We start from the raw sequence: 15,749 nt of genomic DNA on the forward strand, positions 1-15,749 counted from the left end.
TGTGTGTTTTTAGTTTTACTAATTCACACTATGTTTTACAATTTATCATCAGAGAAAGACCACATCCTCACATTTAAGGTTGCCACTCTTTTTACTAGTGCAGTTGTTTAATATTGTGCATTTTATCCCAGAAGATCCCAGACAATTTCATATGTTGGAGGGGACCAACTGCATCTGCCCCTGAACTGCAACATCCACCTGGTTGATGAACAAGAGCCATAATACACCAGCAGCATCACTTCACAGCAAGTCTGGTAGAGTAGTGAATTTGCCAATTGAATTAAAGGGAATCTTTAGGGAGGCTAATGTAGGTGTACAAGCCCAGAGTTGAATTTAGCTAGGATACCAGGTTAACACCCCTACTCTTAAGAACAGTATAATTGCATTATTATCTCCTGTCATGTCCAATGCAAAAGTCATTAAAATAACTTAAGTTTTAGAAACGTGTAAGATGTTATTCTAGTATTCTTTATTTTCATGTTTCGGTACTACAGCCCTTTCAGTTTCTGCTTCTCTTCCCAACTGTTTGCTTTAGGTGTTTATTACTACTATATTACTACTGTAACTGTACTGTATTACAACTTTATTACTTGTATGTTCTCCCTGTGTTCACATAAGTGATTGGGTTTCCTCCCACAGTCCAAAGACATACTGGTATGTTGATTGACTTCTGGGAAAATTGGCCCTGGTCTGTGCGTGCTCTGTGATGGGGTGGCATCCCATCCAGGATGTATCCTGCCTTGCACCTGAAGCTTGTTGGGATAGGTTCCAGGTACCCTGCGACTGTTTTTTAATAAAGCGTTTAGCAAATGAATGGATGTAATAAATAAATAATTGGGATTTTTCTTGATATTTTTCTATTATATATTCTAAATATTCCCGTTTTTTAAAGAACTATTCAGAAAGTTTGGAAAACATCTTATCAAAAAATCAAAACCCATAGTTACAATTTCTAAACTGACTCTTTTATTTTTAAATATGGAGAGATACAGTAGCAATATTTAATCTGTGCTTTATTGAAAACAGTCTTTCAAAACAATCAGGTTATCTGGACAACTACATACAAACTGCGTTCATAGCAAAAATGTAGAAAATGTGTTAATGTTAAGCTTTTGGAACTCAAGCAAAAGTCAAGATTCATATAGTAATCTCAGCCAAAAAGATGATATATGACTATATGACTGAGATTACTATACTATATAAAGTCTAAGAATGCTTCTCAACTTTATGGTAGGCTTTAACTCACTTATACATTTAGAAATATAAAAAAATGGACATTTCACTTTATACTTGTTACGATGCGTAGGTCAGGACCCTATGCAGATGGTAAAATCATGAAGAGACTGGAGAAGGGAGAACAGGGAAACACGACAGGATCAGGATGGGATAACTGACAGGGGGGCGTGACGGCAGTGTTCCGTTGCTCGGGGGGCGTGGCACAGGCGAACAAGTCCAGAAGTCCAAAACTATCCAGAAAGGAAAACCAGGAAGCAGTCCAAAAGTCCATAGCCGGGGGATCCATCCGAAACAAAAAACTAGACAAGGATAAAAACTGTCATCCGGTGCAGAGAGAAGGAATGAAAATGGGATGACTGGCTCAAGACGCCGTTAAGAAGCCTATGCCCTCAAGTCGCCTCTTCCAATGCAGAGCCGGGAGTAGCGAGAGTGCCCGCCTTGAACAAGAAGGGGCAGGATCAGAGGCAGGTGCACATAATCAACTAAAATGTGAAAGCGCCCTTAAGAGGAGAGATTACGATCGTGACAATACTGAAACAACACATTTGCTTGTTTGGCTTGGACGTGCTATTTGGCATAAAGGTACAGTAGTCTGAGGATCTCATGCGCTCATTTCTGTGCAGTGCTGAAACTGTTATCTCCGCTACACATTCTTGTCTCTTATTCTGATTTGGGCATTTTCCAGACTCTAGTCTTAGTTTTTGCTTTGCCAATAATTCTTTAAAAGTTTTTTCCTCTAAAAGCAGGTTTGACCAGCATTTTTTGTCCCCAATGCTTTTTGAACAAAAAGCTGTACATGTGTGCAATTAAAACCACCTCTTCCTGAGCATTTATACAGACATAGAAATCAGACATGTGAATGCACAGGTGGGTACTGTATATGAGTCAAATTGTAATCGTTATACATTTTATATCATAGTGAAATATACTGGGTTAGTTCATGATTCTTAGGAACAGCTGTATTTTAAACCAACTGAAAAACCAACTGACAAATACAGTTTGTCCAGCTTCTCTTTGGAAAAACAAGTAGTATACTTCTAGTAGATATTGTTTAATATAATTTAATAATATATCCCGCCTTGCGACTGTTGCTTACCAGGATAGGTTCCTGCTTCCTCACAACCCTGTACTAGATAAAGTGGTTAGAAGATGGGTGGATAGTTGGAATGCAGTCACTAGTGCCAGTCCTGGACAGACATACTGGGACATGCTCCAGAACAGTTTTGTTTCCTCTGAAACACACACAGGCTAGTGTATTGTTGTTGGCTGTAAACATCAGGCACACCAAATGTCATCTGGCACTATGCATTGAGAAAACTGTTACAAAGCTCACACAAAGCCTTATTCATAAAACATAAGAACTCATTCAAATGACATTAATCAGTACCTACATGTCTTCATCTGAGGCTCCTACTCCTTGCAGGTTTTCACTGGACCTGTATGTAACATAGTTTTACACCTGGAAGAAGAACATAAAACCAATGCACAGTCCTGGGTCCTCCTAGTCCGACCCTGGCACCATTTTCCTGCTACTCCTGATGTCTTGGAGTTCTGCCCTGTGACGCAAGTACAATGTTACATAGGCAAAGTGCTGAAAAGGACAAGACTGCAACAAAGAAAAAGAATACAATTATATGGTTTATTATCTACATGTATATAAAAAGTGACAGTTGGTGTGACAATTTTGTTTGTACAAATTGGTATGTGATGTCTTTCATTTTGCGTGCTGTAGAGAAGAAAATCACACACCCATCTGGGACTGAAAATCTGTTCCAAGTCTCTCGTTTAAATATAATAAGCCTCATAATGAACTTCTTATGAATTCCAATACAAATAGATTTTCAGTAGATTCAGTGTGACAGTTCTTCTTCAGCCTATAATTTATTTTTCATCATTTGTTTTAGGATTCTCAGAGTGATTCATCATCTTCTTCCCTTTAACTTGATCAATTAGTTTTTTTTTTAGAACAAATACTAAAATGGAAATGTGTTAAAACCATGATATAAGTCATGTGTTGGAAACAGGAAGCAATGGTCTATGGTAATAATACTTAAATAATTTAACCTCACTTCTTGTGAAAGGGGGTCCCTTAATATGTAAAAGGATTATTTAAAAGAATATTTAACGCCAGTCTCTATTCATACTGGTATAATATTATTAAATGTGTTTTTCCATGTACCCATGAACAACCCTGAACATGGACAATTTTTCTTTAATGGTTGAATTTATATAGCTCATTCATATTCTTTTCTGCTTGTACAATACTCTAGTAGTAGAAATAATAATAAAACAAGATGAATAACAAACACTGTACATTAGTCCTTCTTTTGTTGATTACCCACCATATCTTAATGAAGCTATTGCACATGACTCAGAGCAGAAAGCTGAAGATTTTTAAAAAGGCAATTTCTGATTCTCTAAGAGTAACTGGCATATTGTAAATGTACTGTAAGTGTTGCAAGTAGAACTCCCCAGACACCCCATATTCCTTATTACAGCTTTAAAGCATGGCTTTTAAAGACAGCAGTTATTGCCCTCTTGCCTAGTGTTGACTGGTGCAGCCTGCCAATGTTAAAGTCTGCCTCTTCCATAGAAGCTAATTTTGACTTACAGAATTTACTCCTGATAGGTATTTTCCTATATCCAGGTATTAAATCATTAAACGACAATCTCTTTCTTTTCCACTCCCTATCTTATTCTCTAAATGTTAAACAAAAAATACTTGGTAAACAGAATATTTTTACAGCATAATCTGTATAATTACAACATAAGAGCATACCAAGCATTCAAAAGCTCTCTGGGAAAAAGCTTTTGAGATGATAAATGTCTTCAAGGCAGCAATTACTAAACAAAAAAAAATATTTCAAGATCAAAATAATATAATAAAAGCCTACTACAATCCAATAACATTTCCATTGTATATCTGTATGTAAATGCTGGAAGAGTCTCGGAACGTGTTGAGAATCTGTGTGAGTGATATTAAACATACTGTATCACAGTCCTTGCTGACACATCCCAGAGACAGTAAAAATACTTTAAATGGATTGATCAGATAGTGCCCCTTTGTACCCAAAATATTGCAGCTAAAAATATCCCATTCACTTTTAGTAAAATAATTGGTACCATCTCTAAGGAATTATTTTTGAAAAATACTTTTCATGTGGGTTTAAAAAATAGTACACAATGCTTATATTGTCTATACACAAGATTGCCATAACATAATGTGATAATTTTTCCAGGACGTTTTTATGAATTCCTCAGAGCATTTCAGCACGGAGGCACACTTCAGACAGGCTAGCGTGCCTTTTTCCTTATAAGGACTTTTTATGTCCCTGCACAGGAGAGAGCCGGGCAGGAGAGAGTCAGCGGGAAGGAGACAGCAGGAGTGCATTAGGGAGCCTGAAAATCAGCTATTGGCCCATGTACAGGTTCCCTTGAGTCCTTTGACTGTGAAAATGAATCAAAATTAACAAGGTGTCTGGGTTGTGGAGCCAGAGCTTCAGCAGCAGGTCCAGAAGCATGTTGTATGTTCAGAGAGGAAAAATATGGGAATAAAGGTTTTGTTTCAAATTGTTTACTCTGCATAGAAACAAAACCAACTACTGTTCTCTTTGTTTAATGTTAAATGAGTGGTAGTTCTCACATTCAAATTTATTATGAACAATCCCTGGTTTATTTTCATTTGAGTTTACGTAAGCAACTGAGCACGTCTCTTGCATAATGGGAGATGTCCTATTGCACATTTGACAGGAGAAACACAATGTTAACAAAATAGTATAAATGTATAGTTTAAACAATATATAGTATTACAGGTGAAATATCTCAGCTACTTTTATACATTATCAGGTTTTTCTGTTTGCATCCTGGAATTCTACGTATTCTTTTTTGATTACTTGCTATGTGAAATATTTCAGAACGAAACACATTTGAAGAACATCTGAAAGCTGATTTCAATTAAGCATTCTGGGAGCAAAATTAGCATTCCAGAATGCCCTAAAATCTATTCCTGGACAGAAAGCTGTGGAATGTTAATGTTTTCCTAACTTTTTTTTCACAAATGTCAGCAGCTGTGAATGTTAAGTTATTTATTATTCTTGAGTGGTTTTAATAGAAGATGTAAATTTAAGGAAAATCAACATCTGAGGACCATACAAACATAAGACCCATATCAAAATACCATAAAATAGAAAACAGTACTGTTAATTGCAATTTACCATCATATATATTGTATTAAAGTATATTAGTACTACAGTGAAAAAATACTTGCATATCTTATTATAATGAGATGTATTTTGTAAAAAAGAAACAAATGTGTAAAAGCATATTTTCTGTGTTCCATTTTATAACTTTTGAAACTACAACTCAATTACAATTTGTGACATAACTGCCATTATTACGGCAAGTATCTGCCATTATAATTAATTGTATTCAGTATTGTTTATGATTAAGTCTGTAGGGGCTTGTAATATTCAGATAAATGCCAACACCAAACAAGAGGCAAATGATTTGAGTGTGTTGAAATTAAAAACCACACTAGTTTTATGGAAATGATTTATCTAACCTGTTGGATTGTTTTGCATTGTTTATGAAATATTAAAGTGATTTAATCTATTATTTATTGCAAATTGTTTAAATGGAAATCAATTTTATTTAAATCCAATGCGTGTGCAGGTACTGTGGACATACTGTACACAAAAGCATTTTTCTAGCCTCAGCGATACATGTCCGTTTTTTAGTAAGAGCACAAGAAATGTTAAAAATGGGAGGAGCTCTTTCACATTGTAACACATACAGCCAACACTGCAGGTTGTGCAAGCCGGTTTGCCAGCGCGGTGACGTCACCACCCTTCCCTGTGAATAGCAGCGACCTCAGCCACCAGGCTGAGGGGAGATCTCCCTTTAGCTCAGCTGGCTGGTTCCCTGTTGAGTTACTGAGTTACAGAGGACCGGGTTCAAACCCCTAGTGGTGGGGGGCTGACCTGAGGTGGCAGCAGTGAGGGCGCATACCCACGTAAACCGGAAAGTGCTATAATATCATCTAGTGTGTTTGGTACTTTGTGGCTAACTAGGTACAAGGATCTCATAAAGCTGTTTCTTGAAGGAGACCAGAGAATAAGCTTCAGCAGCATGGCTGGGTAGCTTGTTCATCTCTCCAATAACTCTTTAAAGAAGTTCCTTTCGTTCTTGGTTTTGAATGCACTTGTGACTTCTGGTTCATGTTTCACTGTTTATTCTGGGTTGAGTTTGTCTTTAACTTTGAGGTTTTTGAATAGTTAAAAAAGGTCCCCTCATAGTCTTCTTTGTTCAAGACTAAAAAAGGTTCAGTTCAGCTTGTCAGTGTAATATATTAATTTAAGCCCCAGAATGTATCTGGTCACTCTGTTTTGGATGAATTCCAGACCAGCAATATTTATTGTAATGGGGTGACCACATTTGTACACAATATTCCAGTTGAGATCTTACTAGTTTATTATCAATTAACAATAATAATTCTAACATAAAGTGATATAAATTCTAAGCTTTTAATTATAAATCCTTATGTTTTGTTTTCATTTTGTTGCTTTTTCCACATAGGAGTCTAGGAGATGTAAAGATTGTGTTTTTTCCACAAACAGCCTCTTCAAGGTCAGTGTTTCTCATATTTGTAGTAACAATTAGCTAATTTTCTTCTGACCTACTGTACAATGAGGACTCCCCAAAAATGTTTATTTTGGTGCATGCATGCAAAACCACACACCTAAATATTTTCTTCACTCTACAAGGTGTTTGCCCAGTCTTAATCCTTCTATCTTTCTATCATTTGCAAACGTGTCTAGCCAAACTATGCCAGATTCTAGATAACTATTAAAAAATAGTAGAAACATGGTCCAAATACAGGTCCCTGTAGAACTCCATTAATTAATTACTTTACCCCAACTCCACCATTTATATTCATTCTCTGCTTTCTATCTACCAACTAGTTCTCTATTCAAATGTTTCTATGATCTGCTGGTTTGGTAATTGGAATCTGAGCAGAAAGAACAAACTGGGTAGTTGTTCAATGAATTTCCGCCCTCAGAGCGTAGATACAGATTTCGCAATTAAAAAAAACAGATTCAAGTTCTCATTTATGTCTATGGCCATAACCTTTCTCAACAGTTGATTCTCTTGTTCATGTTTATGTGTAGTGTTTGTGTTTTCTTTATATTGTCTACTGCTGTAAAACATTTTGCCCCCTGGGTTTAATAAAGACACTCTCTCTCACTGAAGCCTTAATGCCTGTAATTTAAAAATTAATATTTTATGTGAAACTTCGTCAAAAAACTTAATTAAATACAGTACACATTTTGATACTCTGTGTGTCTCCTTTACTGTTTTTTTTGTTTAAAGTACTCTAACCAGAGGTTTGTTTCTGCTGTAAAGACCATAGAAGACATTGTGTTGCCCACCACCTATAACATAACATAAGCAAGGAATCACAAGGTGTTTGAAATGTTGTTATTGTTCCTAAATGTAATTTAGTTACTCCTTTTTACAGTTTAAGAACTCTAAAATGGTTCTTTACCTTGCAATGCCACTGAAAATGTTAGACCTGTGCCCTCCAACCCCAGCTGCAGAGGAGGAGCATTGAGCCTTAAGACGTCAAAGAAAAAAATTACAATCATGCTAGCTATCCCTCTACTCAGCTGCTTTGCAGTGCACATACATGGCTTATGACAGCAGGAGCAGAGAGAATGCAGGCAGCTTTACAGGCTGAAAGCAGGCACCCAGCCAGTGAATGAAATGATCCTTCCTTCAGCACAGTGCCTCAAACTGACTGGATACTCCACAGATGAGAAGTGGCTTCAGGCTCTTTCACTGGCTCACTCACTGACTCTCACTCGCTGACTCCACCAGGACAGCTACTGTTTCTCCATTTGTGACTACCTTTCTTCTGTGTGTCCTTCTTTTTAGGATGGCAGAGGCTGAACTGCATAAGGAAAGGCTCCAAGCCCTGGCAGTAAGTCAATGTTTTTTTTTCTTTTCTCTGTTCGTTTTTCTTGGAATAGTTCTTTTGGATGACTGAGATTGAGAGCCAGTGATTCAGCACGAGATGAACCGTTTCTCTCCTGATTAATCAATGGGAATTTATGACTGTTCCATTTGAGCACCATGGGTCTGTGTGTCACATTTAGTGCATAAAAGAACATTCTGTACATTGCTTTGGTGAAATAATGCTTGTTGATTAAAATAAAGGGAAGGCAGTTAATTTGTTGTTTTTCTTAACTTTGCTATTCTTAACTGTTTTCTATTTGCAAAGTATAATAGAAATAATTAAAACCTACCTTTTAATTATTCTGTATAAAGAAGACAAAATGTTATTTAGAACTTTTGCAATTTAAAACAATAAAGTTGTGCAAACATTAGAAAACATGATGATCTATAAAATACCCAAATATCTTAAGTGTGAATTACTGGATGGGCAAAAAATCCTTTTGACATTCAGTATTTTTACCAAAATACTGTACATGTTCCGCAGGGTTGAGACCTTTCATGTGTCAAAAAGACATTTAGTCTTAAGTTTACATGATTCCTTCTGCTTTCATTTAACTTTTGGGATTCTATTATCAATTTAGCAGTGAATGCTAGCTTCTGGGATTATTGAATGCTCAAGTTTAAGGAAGATAATGTTAAAGGTTAACTGTGGAAATAGAATACTACTGCAAGTTGCTACTACTAGCAGAGAAAAAAAAACTCTCTTCTCTACTGTTAGTTGGGCGGAAACATAAGAGAAGGAAATGATCATTATATGTAAGATGAAGGAACATCAAGTCATGGCCATGACTTAATCTTAGCCAGCCAGATATTTGAAATTGTGTGTTCAAAGGCAAAGATTTTTAGCACAATTCAAAATAACCCTGTGAGCAGTGTTGTAAAAAAAAGTAAAAGTGCCACCCTGACATGAAAATGCCTCTTTTTAAGGAGATTTCTCTGTGATGCCCAGTTCTGTTCCGTCTCATTCTTGCCACTTTATTTTATAAGGAGAAGAAACATACTGTAGCTTGAAAGCTTTTAACTTATTTCCATTACACGTACAGGCAGAATAAGGTAATACTAATTGATTTTTTTCTTATCGAATTAGTCTAAGTAAGCATCTTGTTTTTATTATAGCTCTTTGAGCTAAGGAAGTGGGAAAACTTAGTTTTCCTTTTTTTTGGAAGCTTCTTTAGGGAGGAAATGCCAAATATGGCATGACGATATAGTCAATGAGTCAATAAATAGTTGTCCTGCTTGGAAACCACAAACATCACAAACAGCCCCTAGTGAATGAGTAAAGATGTAAAAGGGCACAAGCAGAAAAAATGCTTTCAAAGGCACATGGCAGTCTAATTTTTAGGTTAACTGTTGTAGGAAGTCAAATTTAAATTAATTAACCAGAGATTCAGAAATTTAACCTATTGTTTGGGCCACTTAGATTATGTTGTACAATCTAATAATTAGCTGGGATAAGGAAAGTTAAAAAACAGGCTTCAAAGTTGAATGTTCTATTTATACATGGATAGGTACTGTACAATTCATGGATTGTGAGCTACTGTACATCATTCCTTGTTCCATTGTTTTTTTTCTCATTTGACCTCATATGTAAATAATTTACAGTGTCTGAACACACAGATTTGTAAACAGCAACAAAAAATAGCAGAAAGCATAGTTCTATAAATAATTTTCAGGAAGATTGTTAACATACTAAAGAAACAAGAAATTAGCTATTCATTCATTTTTTTAATTTCTTTTGTACAAACAATAGTGGGTCAGTGGAGATAAAGGTTCTGCTGATATTCTGTATGAGAGGATTCAATCCATTGAATCACTGTGTGTGTTTAAACGTAGAGAATCATATGGAGTTCAGTTCAGCTGTTTTAAATGTGGTTACACATGGCTTTTAACAATATCAGTAATGCACCATTGTTCACTTGAATGTAGAAATGCAAGACCATAATTTCAACAGCTCATCTGCAGATCTGCAAATGGTAGAAATAGTGAAGGTGCATAATTGAATAGGTATTGTTGTTCATGCCAATAAAATTATATTTTAAGTCACAAATATTTTTAGATTTTTTTTGTGTAGTCAGTGCAAACTTAATTTCAGTCAGTCTGTTCAATGGATATTAAAGAATTCAAATAATTAAATAAGAAATCAATTTCTGATTAAAAAAAATCATAACGATAATATTTTTCTCCCTATTTGTTAATCCAGACACTAGTCAGCACTGTATAGAAAATGTTGGGCTTGCCTTATTTTATTGCTGTTTTATGGCTTTTTCACCAGTTTGTTTTTCTGAACTGAATCAACCCCCACCCCTAATATAAATTATTACTGCACATCAAACGAGGAAAGCGAAACCAAAAGTTTGATCTTAACTCCGATTTTGCCAACTCTGAGGAACTGAAGGCAATGAAATTACAAACCATAGTAAAATGCTAACCAGTAAGACTGTCTTGGTGATCTGCAAAGATGAAGTTCATTTGTGATTTTCTCACATTGCCGTAGTGTTTAAATGCTTTTCTAATCCCACTTTTCCTTCATGGGGTTATGCCTTTTAGTTAGGTTGGCTTCTGTTTCAAGGCCTCATAACCACAGAGCCGAAGACTAGCATTGCCTTACTGAGTAAGCTCTGGCCAACTTCTGTCCGCGGGTTTTTGCTTCAGCCAATGAAAGAGCGGGCTGCTGTTACTCAGACTGAGCCTTATGAGAGCGGCTCGATAATTGCAGAGGCCTCCGTTTTAATACACCAGGAATCTGGGCCCAAGAGCTGCTCTGGCTGCATTCTCATGTGTTTACACAGATGACTCCAATTCCAGGGCTGCCCCCCCTCCCTCCCTTCACACGCAGTTCCATTTATCTTGATTGGGGGGGGGACGGGACATTTACAGGACGGTTAATTTTAGCAGCAACTGCTTTGGCTGTAACTTCCACCCTCATGCATGGGGGCTGGGCCACAAAGCGGGAAATCAGAAGAGGCACGGCAAAGTCCTCAGGTTTCTTTCTCGCGTAACGGTTGTGAGAATACGCAAGCATGTTGTAAAGGAATGCGGGTTATTGTCCATCTCCTCCCCAGACCTCTTACCCTCTCCTTCCCCTTCACATGAATAGTCATCAGCTGGCCAGCGTGGGAGTGCATTTATAATAGCTTGAAGATGCCAAAGAAGCCAAGTCATCAAAAAGGCACATTACAATCCAAAATGCCTTTTAAAACTGGCCTTGCATCTAAATGTCATTTTATAAATATTGCCTTCTTAAAAGGCATTCCCTCTTAAATGTACTACAGTTGTGCACATTACATTGAATAATGCCGTATATGGGGCCTTAAAGTTGGCACAGTATTGTTTTTAAAATTCTGTTATCTTTATTTTTTAAAATATCAAAAGATTTCGCATTACACAATTTGAGAATAAAATGTTCTTTATTTGCAACCTACTGTACAATGGATTGCTTAAAGCACAATAGTTGATATACAGTAATTATTACAGTACAATCTATAAAAATATACTTTATTCCTATAGAGGCAGTAAAAATATATATTGAATCTGTAACCAATGTATACTGACGCATATCCCCACTCAAACATATTTACAGTATATTGAAGTCCATCATAGAAATGCAGAGAAAATTTTTATTCCATAATGCCACATGGTTCCTCTCACATACTGGGCCATGACAGCTTAGGTTACATTGGTTCATGGTTCAGAAGTGATTTTTTAACACCTGCAAACATCACATGATCACATTAGGGAGTGTTAACATAGCAGAGATGCCCAAGGCACTGTAATAATAAATTTAGCCTCTGCAAGATTGTGTTGTTCTCATACCAATTGTTGTGTGCTTTCTATTTTGATAAAATTTCAATAATGTTAAAATATTTAATAAAAATGTTACACATCTTTAAGATAAATAACAAGTTCATCTACTGTAAGTGTAAGTTGGTTACAAAAGATCCTGCTTTGCGGGAACAAGTTGTATTAGACGTTTGTTAATACTAATAGCCAAGCAATATACAAAACAATATCAAACCTTTCTTGAGTGTTTTTCACATCACTTCTTTTTAGTGCGGGTTAGTTTTTAATAATGCTAGAAATTATTTGAACAGGCTAGTCCACATAATTTTACATGTAAAAATTTCAGCAATATCTAAACAATAAGATGTTTTTAAAAAATCTAACAGCTAATCATATGCTCATAAATAGCTATGGAATTGTTTACTATTGGTTGTAAGTTGTATTACTGTGAAATAACTCAGGTGTGTCATGGTGGCGCAGTAGTTAGCACTTCTGCTATGCATTTCTGAGGCCCGGGGTTCATTTCTGGACATAGAACGCGTGTAGTTTGTACTGTATGTTTTCTCTGTGTTCACATGGCTTTCCTCTGGGTACTCTGGCTTTCTTCCACATTCTAAAGATTAGGCTTCTGGGAAAAAATAGGCTTCTGGGAAAATTGGCCCTTGTGTGAGTATATCTGTGTCTGTGTTTGTGTCTGGTGTGCCCTGTGATGGACTGGTGTCCCATCCAGAGTGCCCATTGCTTATCAAGATAGGTTCCAGATCCCCTGCAAACCTGAATTTAATGAATTAGTTAGAAGATGGATGGATATACAGTATCTGTATTTGTACTTTACTTGTAAGAAAGAAGTGCTCCAAATTCTGAATAAAGAGTTCAAGTCTATATTATGAGTGTTGGATTTATTGTAACACACAATTTATTCAAACAGGCATTAAGTGATGTCACTACATGTGTTTACATACATGTTTCTGGCCTTGACTGGCCTTTAGGGTACAGCTGTTAGAGTTTTTTTCTTAGAGAATTATGATGTTGTAATTACAGGTTGTGGATTCTCCTGTAAAGTGGCCTAATGCATCCTTTCTGGTAGTTTTATTCAAAGTAGGATTTGTCTGAACTGAATAAATAAAAATATTCCATTGTTGAGTCTTCTGCACTAGCTTACTGCAGTGTCTTACATTAGTTTTAAGTTGGTTGTTCTGATTTTTTTTTCTGTTAACAGCTTTGACTCATGCTAGTAATCATGAAATGTAGTTTAGATGGAGTTGGTCTCCCTTTTGGTTGTGCAGGTTTGTTGTGTTCAGTTTGTTTTCCCATTCTCAGCTTTAGTAACCCTTGGTGTGATAAATACAGTAGTTCTTTGCTGAGTAACAGCAGCCCGCTTTTTCATCTTAGGCCTGATTTAATGGCAAAAGCTAGATGATAATATCAGGTACTAATGCTGTGTACTTTACTGATAAGTAACAGACCTCCTGGATAAAAATCTCACTACTTGAATATTACCTAAACCGTAGCTGCCCAGTTTGCAGAACTATATTATTTTCATGCTAAAAATAAAAGAACTTTAATCACTTTCTCTGACTCTAGAACCATTTACTTTAGGATGTCTTTTACGAAGCATGTATGTGCTATTTATTGCTAAATGCAGATAACTACACATATAAAATTATTCTGCAAAATAATAATCTTTTTCTAGAGTCTTTTATAAAGCCAATGAAAGGAACATTTCAAGTTGCTGTTCCTGTACAAGTTGAGGAAAAAGCAGATCTGCTTATTGAATTGTTTGTGCCTCAGTTTGGAGTTTTATAATTGCATGGTTTATGCTTCTTTAAATGTCATTTCCAGATGCTATTGATTTTAAATAGGTCTTAAGTACCTCATATAAAAGTCTTATTCATTATGAGCACTTGCTTCTCCCCAAAGTGGTGCTCAGGTTTTTTTGTAATCAAAGTTTTATTTTTCTTGGACATTCAATTTCAATATATCATTTTAGATCAGTTTCCTACATAAGCAGTTAAATATGTAGCTGTGAGAGAGTGGTAGGTTCAGACAAGGTGGAGGCTGTTGTAAGAACTGCATTCCCCAGAAGACAATGAAGGAGTGACTTGTTGACCTTTCACAGTAGCCCAGGCAAGAACAGACACATCATTTTTTTGTTAGCATGTGTCATCATTGATAAAATGAGAATTTTGAATGTAGGATTGTGTACTGGGTGTATATTCTCTGAAAGCTCTTGTTCTGTCTAACGTTTGGCATTATTGGATGTGTTATGCATCATTATCTGTTTCTGTCAAGAATAGTGCTGTGTATACTGTTTCTACTAAGAAATGTCATTAAAAAAACCATAAAAGCACAAAATACAAGGAAACTATGTACAGTATCTTTGTTGTGTATCATGATATCATATCATACTGATAAAAAATATATATAGTAGTGTTTAGTAATTGTAAATTATAACAGGCTTATTTTATCATTTGAACAGCAATATTTGTTACTCTGCTACTTTGTTATATACTAGGATATATACAAAATGTATACATTATGGTTATATCATTCAGTAATAAGCAGTAATAGTGTGAGGATCTGCTAAGATCAAGTAGCTCTTGCCCTTGGGCAGTCAATGTCCCAAAGCTTTTGAGAGTTATCGTAATGCGCAGAGACCTGGAATAGAGAAATGTCAACTAGTATCAATTAAGAGAACAAGCTGCTTCAATTACAAGATTCAGTGCAGAGAGATAGGTACAGTAGCTGCCAAGTTTGAACGAGAACCTTGGTTTTAAAATTAAATGCATACTTTATGTCCTTAAAACAACTTAGTATTTAAATATTAGTTATATGATCTTTTATTCTACACTTTTTAAGACTTATGTTTTAAATTTGTTGCCGTTTTCATTACATTGAAGATACTGTACAGGTTAAAGCATATACTATAACATTAAAAAAGCCAAACCAGAACTTATTTGTGAAAAGGGTAATATCTTCATCACTTCATCCTTGAGTTCTGTTTTAAAGAAATGAAAGAACTTACATCTGTTTAAAAATACAACAGAGTTGAGAGGAAATATAATAACATAAAAACAAGAAATGCTATCATTTAATATAAGGAATGGACTTATCAAAATATCATGCCTTTTATTCATAATGAAAATTGTTCCATGACACAACAGCAAATTCAGAAAGTCGGATCCTCATTAAAATATTACAGCCCCTGACAAATGTTGTTCTTCGTAATCTGAGAGATGCAATACTTTTGGATATAGATGTATGCACTACAGTTTACACATTCACAGTACAATTAATACATGTTAATTTAAATCAATATAATCTTAAAAACCTTAACTATACTGTATACTGTATGTACTGTAGCTGAAAGAAGTGTTACCTGCTGAAGTAGTTGTTTACAATACACTGGTTTTATAAGGTTCCTTTAAAGGGCTTCCATTATTAGAAAGCATGCTGAGAATGCAATGAATGTCTGTCTCCACATTTTTTTAAAACATTTGGTGAACTACAGTATAGAGGAAAAACACATCACCTCTGAAAGCTTGTTTGTTGAAAGTCAGTAGCTTCTACAAGTCTGAAATGTCTTAATAGGAAAAATGGAAATGTTGTAAACATTCAGTGAAGCTTTTTGTTATTTGTTTTATAGTCTTTTTTTCAGGATAACAAGAGAATGTTTGCCATATGTGGATGATAATAGCTCCCAGACGTTCATATTTCAC

General features: G+C 35.6%; 1 protein-coding gene across 3 annotated transcripts in view; it reads left to right on the forward strand.

Moving 5' to 3' along the window:
* The window catches only part of palm2akap2 (PALM2 and AKAP2 fusion), a 161,225-nt gene that overhangs the window by 24,168 nt on the left and 121,308 nt on the right, over nucleotides 1-15,749 (forward strand). For 2 of the 3 annotated variants that reach the window (XM_015362791.2, XM_069187343.1), the window contains exons 3-4: nucleotides 6,811-6,861; nucleotides 8,170-8,215. In XM_015362791.2, the coding sequence (XP_015218277.2) occupies nucleotides 6,811-6,861; nucleotides 8,170-8,215 (97 nt within the window). The remainder of the gene's footprint in view (nucleotides 1-6,810; nucleotides 6,862-8,169; nucleotides 8,216-15,749) is intronic. The other variant, XM_069187344.1, reaches the window with a different exon arrangement.

Source organism: Lepisosteus oculatus, chromosome 3 (assembly GCF_040954835.1).
Source record: "Lepisosteus oculatus isolate fLepOcu1 chromosome 3, fLepOcu1.hap2, whole genome shotgun sequence".
In the NCBI taxonomy this organism is placed as follows: domain Eukaryota; kingdom Metazoa; phylum Chordata; class Actinopteri; order Semionotiformes; family Lepisosteidae; genus Lepisosteus; species Lepisosteus oculatus.